General features: G+C 43.2%; 1 protein-coding gene across 1 annotated transcript; it reads right to left on the minus strand.

Annotated features, from left to right (window-relative positions):
- LOC110432203 lies at positions 11897-15884 on the minus strand. The gene is made up of 4 exons (XM_021452180.1): positions 15362-15884; positions 15003-15244; positions 14131-14895; positions 11897-12346 (listed from the first exon to the last, which is right to left on the minus strand). Exons 1-4 carry the CDS (start codon positions 15882-15884, stop codon positions 11897-11899), a joined length of 1980 nt encoding a protein of 659 aa, XP_021307855.1.

Raw genomic sequence — 16473 nt, forward strand, 5'->3', positions numbered from 1 at the left:
AGAAGGAGATTAACCGCGTTCGTTGGGATGATGATGAGGCGGAGGCGGAGGAAGCTTCACGGCACTGGGTTTGGAGTGGAGCACGTTTTGCTCGCGTGGTGGGCCGTCCGAGTGCAATGTTTTGTGAGGGTGAGGGTCACCCGAGTTGTCGTCACGTGGTGGCGGGGCCTGCTGCATGTGATTGTGAATGCATCCCCTCCGCGGCAGCACGCGTTCCTCCTGCTTTTCCCCTCCCCACCCTCACCCTCACGCAGACGCAGATCTCGCCCTCGCCCTGGGATTTTTTTTTTCTGTTGCCAGCCACTGTTTATTGGGATTTTTTACGCATAGGCCCCGCAGCTGTTTGCATATTGGGAGTCACAGTCAGTACCAGAGTAGTAGTGCTCCACTAGCAGCGAGCGAGCGCGAGACGTGAGAGGCTGGTAAACAAAAACGGAGGGAGCCCGTGCATGCACGCCTCATGTTGCAGGCGGGCTTCTTCGCGACCGTCCGCTACCGCATCGTTTGTCGCAAAGTTTGTTTGCGGGCTTACAGCCAACCACTAAGCTATAAACTTCGCGGGTAAATTTTTCACGAACATAACATACTAGGATGCTAAACCCGCAAGACCCGCTATACAATAGTGCAATCATCTTAATTTTCATATCCCGGCTATCTATATATTGTACGTTCTCAAATATAATAACATCAAGAAATATATGTATAGAAACAATGACATATATCCTATAAAAAGTTATTATTACTAAATAAAGACATAACGTATATATTTACTCTTCACTCTTACGGGTTCTTGTGAGGTTACTCGTTCGTCTAACGGGCTTGGCGAGTTGGCAGTCACTAGACCACGAAAAAATTGCAGCTGGTCCGCGACAACCACGAAGTCAAATTTTGTGAGGCGAGTGGGCGGGCTATGTTAACAACCCGCCACGCCCATAATGTCCATGTCCAGCATGTGATTCTCATTTACGCAGCGCAGGGGCACCGCGGCAGCACAGCACGCCGCGACTGCAATCTACCCCCGGTGCAGCTAGTGGTCCAGTGCTGACTGCTGTGCTGGTCTGACCACCCGTACCCGGGCCCCGTGCCCCGTGTCCTCATGTTTTGCTGCGTCGTTGTGTTGTGTCCGAGAGACGAGAGAGCGGATCGAAAGAGAGGCCGACACCTGCCTGCGCCGCTCACGATCCGACCGACCGGTCCCGCGCGCCAGGGACACACAGACACAGAGAACCAACCTGCACCTGCCTCAGCCCTCGGCCAGGCCGGTGGCTCTGCTGGCTCCACGTCTGCACTGCATGCATGCTCCCTCCAGAGACCGGACTATGCCTATATCGGTTCAGCAAGGCTTTATTTCTGATTTTTTTTTATTTTAGGTACTGTAGTTTTTTTATTTTTATTTAACCATTATTATTAAAATTATAAACTAATTAGATTCAAAAGCTTTATCTCATGATTTATAGGCAAATTATATAATTAGCTTTTATTTTCGTTTTATATTTAGTGCTCTGTTTATGTGCCATAAGATTCAATGTACCATAAGCTTTATCTCATGATAGTACTTATATGAAAGACTCATTTTGAGTATTACTCCCTCCATCTCAAATTGTAAGTCATTCCGCGAATCTTGGAGAGTCAAAACATTTTCATATTTGACCAAACTTATAGAGAAAAATACTAAGATTTGTAACGTAAAGTGAGTATATTATGAAAATATAGTTAAGGAAGAATCTAATGATACTTAGTTGGTATCATAATAATAATTATTTTATCATATAAATTTGGTCAAACTTAGAAAAGTTTGACTCTCCAAGATTCTTGGAATGACTTACAATTTTGGATGGAGGGAGTAGGAAAGACATAACTCAAATATGAGTATTCCCTCTCCTCGAAATCCATTTACAGAAAAAATTCTCTTTTGGGTCTTATTGTTGAAAAAAACTAAAAATGGATATAGAACCTTTTGTCTGTAGTGCTATTGAAACTTTGAATGAGTCTTGTATTTTAGGTAAGGGTTGCTGGAGACACTCTAATATGTGTATGCAGCCACATATTTGATTTGGACTTTTGGAGGATGTAGTTACATATAATTATTAGAATTATATTCCGTACATTGTTGCAGGACTATCTTGGCAATAAAGTTATAAACCTACACGTTCATGCATCCATTCTTATGAAAATTGGGCAAGGCAACGAAAGATTCAATAAAAAAACTAATGGAACTAGATCATATTGTAAGATGACTGAATGCCAAAACAAATAGCAATATACAGATGCATTTTATTTTTCTTATATATTGAAAATAGAAATTGCGGGGTTAAAACTTAGTGGAACGACATGGCTATTAGTGTATGGTGTGTGGATAGTTTTGTAGAAGATGACGTGGATGGCTTGCCTGTTGAGATAAAACATGTAACAAAAATTAGCTTTATAAGAGATATAGATTACGACTATGATGTGGAGGGTACTCCAGCATTTTGTTGCCTTCACTGCTTGTTTTAGCATAGTCGATGCATTTGATTCGGCATCCAAATTCACACCACTATAGGTCGCATTAGTAGAGGCAGTTGTAGAGGTGGCTCTCCTCTCCTATGGTTAGAAATCAACAATTTAATAGCCTCTACAAAAATCAGTCAACCATGCATTTCTATTCTATAATACCTATAAGCCTCTTTAGTTTCTATGAATTGAAACCAATATCTAGAAAGTGTTTCTTCTTATTTCATTATGAGATTATTCTTCAACTCTTTTAGAGCCTATTTGTTACGTGTTTGTTGAGCTAGGGTAGATGGAGGCCTCTCGTGATATAATGCCTCCCGCTACATCTTCTCGTATTTATTACTACTTTATTTATGTCCTGTTGAAATACAAAAACACGAAAAGGATTGCATCCCCCATGTGACCACTTCTTACATGATCGCTTTGTTGATTGATGGTTACATTTTTGTCCTCGTGATCCTCTGGAGAGAGCCTTTCATAAAGGTGCTTGAACATTTCCAAAGAGATGATCAGCTATTTTGGATGGGCTAATGACTACTCCCTCCGTCCTAATAAGACGTAACCATTTTTTAATCATGTCCCATAATATAAGACGTGCGTTCTCACAGACATTAATACAATAGTATTAGTGCTGAGAGAGAGAATTAATATGTTCTTGGTCTTTGAACAAAAGGTGGTTACACCTTATATACTAAGACTGAGGGAGTAACTGAGTAACCTAAATTAGTTATCTTTAGCCAGCTAATAGGCTAATCTATATCTCTTATAAAGGTAAACCCCACTAGCTATTTCTCTTATCATTCAAAGTGTTCACGTCAGCATCCAATAGAACATCCCACTAGCACATAGCACATTCAACTATCTCGCCATACAAAGTGTCTGCATCAATCTTCACTCACTCACACACCCAACTAACATATGCCGTGAAACCCGATTTTAAGGACAAAACCAGATATGCACCATATGTGAGTCTTAGAAGCCAAACCTCACATATAGCTACAAATAAAGGGTAATATCAAAAGACAATGCATAAATATATAACGTACTTGGTATAAAAGAGATAACCTTTAATAGCAAACAACAGATAGACAACTCCAAACTTCGGGCATTAACTTCACTCTACAGGATCCAACTGACTGGTTGATCACAAGCCTAAACTCCTCATGAGGTGTGGGGGAAATAGCAAGAGTGAGTCCATGTCGAACTCCACAAGTATAGCAACTAGATTGTATAGATCCCACAATCTCATGATCAATGTGACATAAAAAATGTAGAGCATTAAACAATAAGTAATGAGTATTTTAACACAACAAGAATCATCACTCTTAATGCAAGAATCCCCAAGGCCGCTCGTGACTGTGAGCACGACTAGTATACCAGTTTTTAACACTCTGCAGAGGTCGTACATCTTACCTATGAGTCATGATTTACCCTTTCGCCGAGGTCGCGAGTCTCTTAACCCCTTCCTAGGGAGGTCGGCAAGGATCACTATGGAGCCTTTCAAAAGTTCGTCTAACATGTTAGGGCCGCAAGGTTTCCTGGGCGAGCAGATATAGATACCCCCTTCCAAATGGCATAATGACGCGCCGCCTATACATATAAGGACAGGGGCTCGCACTATACCCATGTCGGTTAAGACCCTCTAGTACCCTTTCGGGTAACCTCTAACAAGCTAGAAAAGGTCTTCATATTGAGCTAAAGCCAGAGCCATTATAGCCCTCATGGTTGCACTGTTGTCCTGGTTATCACTTACAGATAAATCATCAAGTGGCTAAAAAGTCATTTTTATCATTTATTACTTAACATTAATCTAGTCACAGGATCATGGTCACAGAATTAAAACCCAAATGCTATACTTGCCTTGATCCAATTGCTCTTGCTGATTCTTTTGGTTCTGCTGATCTTACTTGTTGCCAAGGCTCTGATCTTGATCATCGAAGTATTGCTCTCCGTCTAAACTCGATCATCGAACATCAACACACAAACAATCGAAGACAACATACACGAAGCAAACAAGGCTACAATTAGAACAGTACACCAAACATATATAAAAACAGTAGGAAAAGTTTATAAAATGATTCTACGCATCGCTACGATCTCACAGACGTAAAGATCACGAAAATCGGAGTTAAAACGTAGAAGATATGAATTTTCTAAGATTTTACGTAGAAAAGAAATTAATTAATTAAAGTCACGAAAACAAAAAGTTTCAAACTGAGTAAACAATTTTACTAACATGGAGAGCTCATGATTATGAACCTAACGCAATTTGAATGGATCAAAACAGAATTAAAATGAGCATTTTATGAGAAAACAGTTTCAGCGGCAAACTTGTAAATATTGAAAACGCATTTTTAAAACAACCTGACATGAAGTACGTTTTCAAAGTCAGAAAACGTAAAACGAGAAGGCGTGTTGGACTGCGGGTTTGAAACCTAGAAAGCGCAGGGGCTCTTTAAGAAAAACGCCCGCGAACCGGTATCTTCTAATCTCACGCGTTGATCTAGTATCCGACGGCTCACAACGATTCCAGGAGGCTCCGGCCGCCGGCGGTGAGGTCGGGCGCGGCGGCGCCATTGCCGGCGCTTGCCAAACACGTGATTCCGAGCGTCTAAAAACAAAAGAAATTTGTAGAGAGGTGGAGAAGCTTACTGTGAGCTCACCGGTGCCCTTAACGCGACCCGAGAGGGCTTGGAAGAGGACGGCCACGCGAGATCGCGATAGGAAGATTCGGCGAGATCCAAAAACCAAGAATAGACCGTTGCTAGGGCTTTTGGGGCGCGGGTGATTCACTGAGGCTTATACAGGAGCTTGATGGTCGATCAAGGCAGCAAATCCCGTGGTAATCGGGATTGGACTCGGTCCTGGTGAGAGTCCTGCTTGGCCACGCGAGGAAGAAAGGTTGGGGCGCTGACTTGCGGGGCCGGGTCGTCAGCGATAGAAGGGGCAGGGCCCGATCGCCAGAGAGAAGAGAGGGGAGGGAAGAGAAGTGGCCCGCTCGCGTGGTCCTGGGCCGAGGGGGAAGGGAAGAGAAACTGGGCTCCAGCAAGGTGGGGGGGGGGGGGGGGAAGAAGGGGAACGGGCTTCAGCCCAAAGGAGAAAGAGGGAGGGCGCGACGTTGGCTGTGCCTTTCAGGCCGAAAACTGAGAGAGGGAGAGATGTTACTTCTTCTTTTGTTTTTTTAATCTTTTTCTTCAAGCCATTTTCAAAACCATTTAAAATATGTTTGAAATATATTTGAACTTTGGTCAAATCACTCAGCACAATAAAATAAATTCTCCAGTATAAATGCACATCCATATTACTAATCCTATGATAAATTTTATTTTAATGAAAAATATTATTTTTCCTATGTTTCATGAGCACAAAAATTCAAAATTAAATCATTTTTCACCTATTTTAAAATGAGCAAATTTTAGAGTGTTACACATGCCTTATATCTTCATCCAAGCTATTCACATTAGCAAACCACATCATTTATTAACACCATATACATCTCTGATTCTTAGGTATTAACACTTTGACCTATTTATATTTCTTCTACATACCCGCAACAACACGCGGGGAATACCTGTCTAGATGAGCCAATGGCTAATTTTAGACAAACCTATTATCTACTCTCTTTTCTCCATCTGAACATACCCTATTATTGTTAGGCTGTCTCCAATAGGAGACCCATTTGGGAACCCAAACTCAAAATGGGTCTCCAACACAATACCTATAGCCTCCAACAGAGTACCCATACAGAAAACCTATTTTAGGTATCAGGAGAGGCATAACCCAAATTTGGGTATTCTCTCTCCTCGAGACCCATTTGCAGAGAGTGTTTTCTTTTAGGTCTTGTTGCTGGAGAAGACTAAAAATAGGTATGGAACCTTTTACCTGTAGCGCTACCCAAAGGATAAATGGGTCTTGTATTTTGGGTGATGATTGTTGGAGATAGTCTTAGTAGATTCGACAATGGATTGATTTCCTTCGTCCCCGAGAAAAATTAAAGAAGCAGCAAGCAATTCAACAGTTTGTTTCTTAAGGATGAATTTTAATAAATGGTTAATTAACTATTAAGTGTTATTAATTTTGAAGCTTACTCCTTTGGCTCATAGATTTATTGGTGCATCACACACATCATTCATTCTTCATTTATCGTCCGGCGAAAAGATTAGTTGCACAATACATATGCTACTTTTGAAAACGCCAGGTTGTATATATATCATGGTCCACGCACGTGTTTATCGTTTCTTCAGATGGAGTGGTACGTGCGGGATTCATGCACCTCCAGGTTCACATCATTTGAGAGTGAACTATTGCTACTGCTGGAGTGGAGAGAAAGAGAACCGCTAGGGGGTAGGGGCAGTGGGGCATCGCATTCGCATCTAGCTAGGAGTAGCTTTCCATCCGCGCCATAGCAATTGGCCTGGTGGTAACGCTAGCTACTCGTTCGTCGACAGGTAGTAGGTCCGCTACGATCCCATCCCATGCTAAAATTCTGAAGCAATTCGTTTTTCTTGTCAGTTAGGAGCAGGGGTGAAAACGGTACGAATATTTTTCGATCGTATTTGAGACCAAATGTGTCCATATTCGAGTCCGAATATTCAACATCTGATACCGTATTCGTATCCGAATACATATTTATGATGTCGACATTCTAATCCTATCTTATCCGACATGGTTGATATTATCCGTATTCGAATTCAAATCCGACCAAAAATATGAAAACAAATATAATATCGGTGATATCCGTTCGTATCCGATCCATTTTCATTCCGAGTGTTCAGGATAAATTCAGGAGCTTTGGATGGAATAATTCTGTAAGAGTACGTATCCGGCCTGAAGAAGCTTATCCCATTCGTTCGGGCATCGACTTTATTGTGTTTATTAATATGATCTGAGTACATTTATATAGGCATATAGCTAATGCTCATGCTTGGTTTTTGCTAATTTTCTCTTTGCTTTCCAGTTCCCGTATATTTCCGCTTCCACAGAATTTCACTTTATCGAGTTTTGTCAAATAAAGCATGCATCGGCAACTTTGATGCCTACAGATGCCGGCCGGGGCATCATGCATATATACAAATGGGCGCAAATCTATCCTTTCCATCAGTTCACCCCCACGCTGAACGGGAATACAGCAGTTGCAAACGATGAAAAAAAAATCAGTTATGACAAGAATGAAAAATAATAAGGTTTGAAAAACTAATATAAAGTGTCTACGGTCCAGTATTTAGGATTTTTTCTCATGTCGATTCATCAAACCATATAAGAACACAGTACAAATTACTATACCTCTCTCTTTGCCATTGCCTTCTCCTTTATTCCATTCCATATTTACTCTTACCGTTGCACCTAAATTAACCAACCAAATTAGGTAATTAACCACTGAAACAAGCCAAATTGTTGAACGAATGAACTTATAAACAATTAATACTGCTCTTATTACCTGACATGGGCTGCCTAAAACTGCTAGATGCTAAGAGCTAGGCTCACATTTAAGCCCAAATACCGTTTCGCTGGTTGCCAGCCCAAATGACTGTTCGCTTTCTTCTTCGTTCGCTTCTCCTGGCTGGTCAGCATCTGGGCATTCATTCATGGCGGTTTTTTCGATACGAAGGATCTTCCCATTTCCATTACTAGCAACGGAAATACAGTGTATCACATAGAGTTTAGATAGAGCCAGCGACCAGGCAACCACTTACAACTACCCAAAGTTTAAACTCAGCAAAAGCTAGACGTTGCACTATCAGCTAGACAGGACTTAAGATTCCATTCAGCAACTCAAAGACTGGAAAGAAAGGTTTAACACAGCCAAGAACAGCTACAAGTATCATCAAAACCACAGGAACAAACTCCATCAAGCTTATGCACTTGTTTTCTCCACAACTTCAATGTCCGTCTTCCAACATTACTTGTTCTTCAGGATCCTTTGATTTGCCCACTAGTTGTAGAGCGATCTTCAGCATTGTTTCTGCTCCAGCTACCAGCTCTTCCTCATCCGAGTCGTCAAACATCCCTGCCCAATATGAAATGAGAGAACAAGTATAACAGACTATAGTAATAGGGCTCGTTATAATTTTGCCTTGGAAGCACACATTATTTCGAGTTCTCCAAATAGCCCAACATACGGCTGCAATACCAATAGCATGAAACTTTTGACCAAACGGTAGCCAGCACTCACACAAATTCCAACATTGACTAAAACTCCTGGGAACATTTGATGCCCCAAGACAGAAAGCAACTATACCCCAGACTGCTTTAGCCATACTGCATTGGAAAAAAGATGAGATACAAATTCATCCTGATCACAGAAGAGACAAGAAGGATCACCAGACCACTTTCTTCGCACTAGATTATCTCTAGTAAGAATAGCATTATTTGCCAGAAGCCAGAGGAAAATTTTAATCTTGGCAGGTATCTTACCTTTCTAGATCTTATAAAAAAAAGGACCAGAGTCACCCACAGTTAAAGCTTTATACACTGATCTCACAGAAAAACTAGCCTTCTTCCCAAATTTCCAAATCACACTATCTTCATCATTTGTTACAGATAGTTCATTGACTCTACACATAATATGTTCCCAATCATTCCTTAGATCATTAACCAACCATCTAGAAAAATTAACTGAATTTTGCTTCACAAAGGCCACCGAAGCATTGGGTTGTAGGCATATTTTGAACAAATCAGGGAACAAGCTTGCAAGTGGTCTATCAAACAACAAGTGTCTTTCCAAAATAAAGTTTTCTAGCCATTCCTAACAACAATTTTCCTTTCTTGTAAATATACATCTTTGATTTTTAAAAGATCAAACCAAATAGCCGAGTCATTTCGTCTATGTCTGACAGTATGAATTGAATCATTTTTCAAATACTTAAATCTTACAATCTCCTGCCATAGACCAGTCTCATTATCCAATTTCCACCACCATTTAGTCATTAAACTGATGTTCATTTTCCTCAAATTTCTAATTCCTAAACCCCCTTTCTTTTTATGCTTACAGATGTTTGTCCATCTTATTAGATGATATTTCTTTTTAGTACCACCCCCTTGCCAAAAGAAGGTTCTCCTAGTTTTGTCCAATTTCTCAGTAATGGTTTTAGGGAGAAGATATATAGACATATGGTATGTAGTTGTGTTACTTAAGCTAGCATCAATCAACACAACCCTTCCAGCAATGGACATTAAGCCCCCTTTCCAGATATCTAGTCTTTTATTGTTCTTTTCAACTAGAGGAAGCCAATCAATAACATGTAACCGACTAGGGCTGATAGGAACCCCTGGATACTTAATGGGAAAAGTTCCCAAGTTAAAAATATCAACATATTTATTTATTTATCCAGTTATCTTCATCATTAATGGTAGACCTCACTTTTATAGAAGTTTATTTTGAGCCCAACCATCATCTCATACATATACAAAAGTAATTTCATATTTCTAGCTCCCTGGATATCATGTTTCAAACAAATAATTGTATCATTAGCATATTGTAAGACAGCCACACCATTGTTAACAATATGATCAATTAAACCAGTGAATAGTCTATTTGACTGTGCTTTATGTATCATTCTAGATAGCCCATCAGCAACAAAGTTGAAGAGTAAGGGTGATAAAGGATCTGCTTGTCTTACTCCCTTGAAAATTTTAATATATGACCTATTTTATTATTCAGTTTCCAGTTCCTCCAACCACAACTTTTTCAATCCACTGACACCATGTAGAACTAAAACCTCGAGCTGAAAGGCATTCAAAAAGAAAATTCCATTTGACCTTATCATAAGCTTTCTCAAAATCCAATTTGAGAACCACTCTCACTTGTTTTTTTCTCTTAGTTTCATGTAAAATTTCATGAAGAATCATTACACCACTCATAATATTTCTGCCCTTCGTAAAAGCAGTTTGATTCTGATGAATCAGTTTATCGGCCACCTTTTCTAACCTCATAGTTAAGCTTTCTCAAAGATTCAACAATTCAGACCCATTTGCTTACTTAATTGCTTATACAAATTGATCACGAATTCATGGCGGTCGGACGACTGACGCAGCCTGCGGGTGAGCGGCCAGCTCTTGCAGGGATATTTGCAGCGAAGCCTACTCCTCCTCAAGTCGAATCAGGGCCTCTTTTTTTCTAGTCCCTCTATTCCAAATTACAAGTTATTCTGAAAATTAAAAGTCATATGTATTGAGGGAGCATTAGTCTTTTATAGCGCAAGTCTGGAGCTATAACAATTAAGTTGTTTATTTTTTGGAGAGTTCCCGTAGTGATTCCATTAACCATGCATATTGCAATCCAGCCAAATTTTGGCCACCGCAACCAAGCTACAATCGAGAGATTTGGCTTGTATATATGCTTGCAATGATTTGTGCATGAATAAGATCGATGACGTGATCAGAACACGAGTCAATTAGGGGGAGTTTGGGACTGCTCTGCTACACGTTTTTCAGCTTCGCTCTACGTTTTTTAGCCAAATGGTTTCAGCTCTACGCACCCAGTTCGAGAAAAAAGAGTGGAGTTGTGAAAGCACCTAAAGAGGTACTCCACGAACTCCAGTTTTTTATGGAGCTGCTCCACGGCAGAGTTTATAGAGTAGAGTTCGTGAAACAGTCCCAAACACCCCCTTAGTCTGTGTGCTGCCACGAGGCCTAATTGTCTTTAAAGGCATTAAGTGTTAAAATTTAATGGATAAATCTTGGATCAACAAGACAACAATTAATAAACAAAATTGCCTATATCGACTCACTCCCATTTGAATGGATAAATCTTGGATCAACAAGACAACAACTAATAAACAAAATTGCTTATATCGACTCAATCCCATTTGAATGGATAAATTTTGGATCAACTACTAATCAAAATTGCTTATATTGGCTCACTCACGTTTGCAGGTGAGAATGATACTTTTTGATGTGGCAAAGGGAGTAGATGCATGCCAACCTGCCTTGGACAGCGTCAAGAGAATGAAAGGTGTAAACCGGCTATGAGCTTGGGTCTGCTTATTAGTCATTAGACTAGCTACACTGTGTAGGAATAATAACGATGCTTCAAACTCTGCACGTTTCAAGAGAAACCTGGCATCAGGAAAAGAACATGATGAATTGGTGCTTGCTATAGGAGAAAAGTACACGGTTCCACTTGCAGGTGACATAGGGAAGATGATGTTAAGTAATCCTAGCGCATCTGCCGGCATAGTGTTAGCAACAGAGTTCGGCAGTAGGAAATCATAGGAGATGGAGGGGAAAAGTAGATCGGAAGGGAACGGGAAGGAAAGCAGAACACGCAAGTAGGGAGGAGGAATCTTAATATCTGTTCAGAGTTTTCATCATTCTTCTTCTCTCCCCTCAGATTACCCTCCAGTTTTATACACGGGCATCGCCCTGGCTTGAGCCCGCAGTCGCAGCTGCGTTTGGGCGTGACTCAAGCCCACTCGGGTCCGCTGATGAGGACGTTCGGGCGCCTGGCTCGGTCCCCTTTCCTGGGTTTCGACGTGTCTGGTGTCGCATTGTTGTACTCAGCTTGTGGTACGGTGCTGACATTCTCCCCCCGAAGAGGAGCTGCTTGTCCCCAAGCAGGAGCTCGTGGAAAACGCTGCTGGAGAGCCTCCAAATCCTCCCACGACGCCAAGGAACGAGGCATATTGGACCACTGAATGAGTACCTGGAGGATGACAGCATTGTTAGAAGTACGCACACGACGCTGCAACACCTTCATTGGAATCTGCAGGCCGTCCAGGGACTGAGGAAGGGAAGATGCCACTTGATCAGATGGGAGCGTTGCCTTGAGCTGTGATACATGAAAAATGGGGTGGATGGACGTCGACTGAGGAAGCAACAGTTTGTAGGCCACGGCACCCACATGGGACAGCACCTGAAAAGGGCCAAAAAATTTGAATGCCAATTTCTGGTTAGAACGAGGGGCTAGAGAAGCCTGCACATATGGTTGGAGCTTCAAATAGACCCAATCTCCGACGGCGAATTCCCTTTCTGAGCGGGATTTGTCAGCTTGGGACTTCATCCTTTTCTGTGCCCTGTGCAAATGTTGCTGTACCAGTGCATTCATCAACGATCTATCCTGGAGCCATTCCTCAAGAGGTAGTGACTGAACTGCATCACTGTCAGAAACACCAAAATGCCTAGGATGATGACCATAGAGAACAAAGAACGGGGAGTATCCAGGGAAGAATGCCACGATGTATTGTACCAGAACTCAGCCAAGTAAATCCAATCAGACCACTTAGTCGGAGTAGCACTGACAAAGCATCTGAGAAATGTTTCCAAACACTGGTTGACGCGTTCCGTCTAGCCGTCCGTTTGGGGATGATAGGCCGAGGACATCTTCAAAGCAACTCCAGTGAGCCGAAAAAGTTCTTGCCAAAACTGGCTAGTGAAAATGTGGTCTCGGTCTGACACGATGGAAGTTGGAAGACCATGCAAACGATATACTCCAGCTAAGAAAGCCTTGGCCACAGTCAAAGCAGTAAAAGGATGGGTTAGTGGAATGAAATGGCTGTACTTGGAGAACCGATCCACAACAACCAAAATGCAATTCTTGCTTCCCGAGGACGGCAGACCCTCCACAAAATCCATTGATATACTCTGCCAAGCCATAGTAGGTACTGGTAAGGGCTGGAGAAGGCCGGGGTACCTGGATCGGTCCGGTTTTGCTTGCTGACAAGTAGGACACGTGCTGACAAACTGAAACACAGCAGTCTTGAGGCCAGTCCAAGCAAACAACCGTTTGAGGCGCTGGTAGGAAACCGGAACTCCTGAATGTCCCCCGAGAGGTGAAGCATGGAATGCCTCAATAAGTTTCTGCTGCAGGATGGGATCACTGCCAACCCAAATGCGCCCTTTGTAGCGTAACAATCCCTAATGCAGCTTGAACTTTGGGTCGGCGTCATTGGATACAGCTAACTTAGTGAGCAGAGCTTGACATTTGCTGTCAGAAGCATAACTAGCCTTGATGTCTTCGAGCCATAGGGGCACAGGAGCAGATATGGCATTCAGTTGAGCTTCGTGTCCCCTACGGGACAGGGCATCAGCAACACGATTGTCAGTGCCAGGCTTATACACTATTCGGTACTGAAGTCCCAACAGTTTGGTGAACACTTTCTGTTGCCATGCAGTATTCAACCGTTGATCTGACAGGTGAACGAGACTCCGCTGATCAGTGAAAATAAGAAACTCCCCCAACTGAAGATAAGATCGCCACTGCTCCACTGCAATGAGAATTGCCATGTATTCCTTCTCATAAGCGGACAGTCCTTGATTCTTGGGCCCAAGAGCACGATTGAGAAACGCCAGGGGGTGCCCGTCCTGGAGAAGCACAGCCCCAACCCCAAAATGGGAAGCATCCGTCTCAATACAAAATTGCTTGGTAAAGTCAGGCAACTTAAGGATGGGAGCTGAACACAAGGTGTTCTTCAGGGCATGGAATGCGGTATCATGATCGGAAGTCCAGTGAAAGATGGAATGCTTCTTCAACAAGTTAGTCAGTGGTTTTGCTATGATGGCATAGTTCTTGACAAAACGCCGGTAGAAACTAGTGAAACCCAAGAAACTGCGTAATGCCTTAACAGTAGTGGGCGTGGGCCAAGTCGCTACGGCTTCAATTTTAGTGGGATCGGTCGCAACGCCCTGCTGACTAATCACATGACCCAAATAGGAGATGGTAGTTTGACCAAACTTGCACTTAGACAACTTGATGTGCCAGTGATCGCGGGCCAGCAACTGGAAAACCTGACGAAGATGATCCATGTGTTCCTCCATTGTTCTACTGTACACCAGGATATCATCAAAAAATACAATGACACAGCGGCGTAGGAGGGGATGCAACGTGGTGTTCATAGCTCCCTGGAAGGTACCTGGCGCGCCAGTAAGGCCAAAAGCAACCACCCGAAACTCATAGTGACCAACATGAGTGGAGAAGGCGGTTTTGAACTCTTCACCTTCCCGTAAACGAATCTGATGGTATCCTGATAACAGATCCAATGTGGAGAAATAACGAGCATCCGCCAACTCGTCCATCAGCTGCTCAAACACAGGAATGGGAAAAGCAGTCTTGACCGTTAGGTTGTTCAAGTATGTGTAGTCCACACAGAAACGCCAGGAACCGTCCTTCTTGCGCACCAGCAGCACTGGCGAGTTGAAAGGTGATGTACTGTGCTGAATAAGGCCCTGTTTGAGCATGGTCTCAACCTGGGCTTCAATCTCATCCTTAAGTGCAGGGGGGTAACGGTATGGCCTAATATTGACAGGACGAGCTCCTTCCACCAAAGGAATCTCATGGTCACAAGCGCGCTTGGGCGGCAATGTCTCAGGTGGAGTAGTGATAGTGGGAAATTCAGCAAGAAGTGCACTGATAGCTGGATGAATGTCAGGAGACTGTGCTGGAACTGTAGAATCCAGACTGAAAACCTGCACCATTAATTGGGAAGGGTCCTCCGTAATGCATCAGACACTACCTGAAGGGTAACTGAGCGTCCTTTGTAAGGAATTGTGAGCCAGTGAGCATTCCAATCAACCTTCATGGGACTGAACAACTGCAACCAGTCCATACCCAAAATAATGTCATACTGAGGAATGGGCAGGACCTTCAAATCATGCTGAAACTGAAACTGGTGAATGGTCCATATGGCCCCTGGTACAACAGTAGAACAACGCATGACATGTCCATCCGCAATTCTGACAGAAACTTCAGTACTCTGAATTGTGGACAAGGATAGCTGAGACACCAACTGCGTGCTGATGAAAGAAGATGAACTGCCTGAATCGAGCAATATCAACACAGACTGATGGCACATGGATCCCCGAAACTGCAAAGTTCGCACTATAGTAGAAGTAACACTAGCCGACAGACAATAGCAATGTTCTGCAGTCTCACAGTTCTCCCCATCGTCAGTAGCTGGATCTTCGACAGTACAATCAGTAGAGAACAAGGCATAAAGCTCATCCAATACATGAAGACCAACCTTGGCAGCGCACTTATGATCTCTGCTCCACTTGTCACCACAATGATCGCAGAGTCCTTGGGCGCGACGATATGCCTTAAGATCAGCCAATCGCTTGTCAAGGGGCTTCGAAGGGTTCGTCGGCTTTTCAGCGTCAGCCGCATTGTGGCGGTCGCCACGCTGATAACCGCCCTTCGGATTCCAAGTCCTGGAATCATGTCGGTGTGCGGAGTCCCCAGCTTCTTCCTGCAAGAATGCCAAAGTATACGCAGTATCCAATGCAGCAGGACGGTGAACAAGAAGTACAACACGGATTTCAGGTTTTAGGCCATCAATAAATCTTGTGACATAGGGTAAGGCTCTGGGTGGAGACTCATAGGCTTTGAGCTGGTCAACAAGCTCAGCGAAGCGATCAATATAATCCTGGACAGATGTTTGCTGGCGTATGCGGTTCATTTGGCGAAGAAGGAAAGTATGCTGATCATGGTCAAAGCGAGAATGCAGGGCTTGACAGAACTCAGGCCATGTCTAGGATTTGAGCTCATCAGTAACAGATTGGACCCAACGCTTGGCTGGACCAAGGAATTGCATACGGGCGCACTGTATCCAGACAGAAGGATCGACCGAATACATGGAAAAATAATCTTCAGCGCAAGTAATCCACAGCTTAAGATCAGTGCCATCAAAAGTGGGGAAGGATAATTTTGGCAGTTTGCCTGTAGGATTATAGTGGTGTTCGGGTGGGCGATTGCGTGAAAGGTATAAATCCCGTGCTGTACCGTAAACTCTAGGAGGAGTTTCAGGGAAATCGTCCATACACGTGACCGGGGGATGAGCATGAGTGGTGACCACCCCATACCCACCCTCCCGGTGATGAAGGTCGACGCGGTGCCCGATTGGCCGAGCAGCCTGATAGCGCGCGGAGGTTGGTGCGGCGTGCTGCTCCGAGGAAACCTGGGGTTCGGTGAAAACGCCCGGATCGGTGAAGGGCGAAGCCGTCTCGAGCACCGAGCGGGCCCAAAACTTGTCCAGCTTGCCGAGGCGT

The sequence above is a fragment of the Sorghum bicolor genome, chromosome 1, assembly GCF_000003195.3.
Source record: "Sorghum bicolor cultivar BTx623 chromosome 1, Sorghum_bicolor_NCBIv3, whole genome shotgun sequence".
NCBI lineage: Eukaryota > Viridiplantae > Streptophyta > Magnoliopsida > Poales > Poaceae > Sorghum > Sorghum bicolor.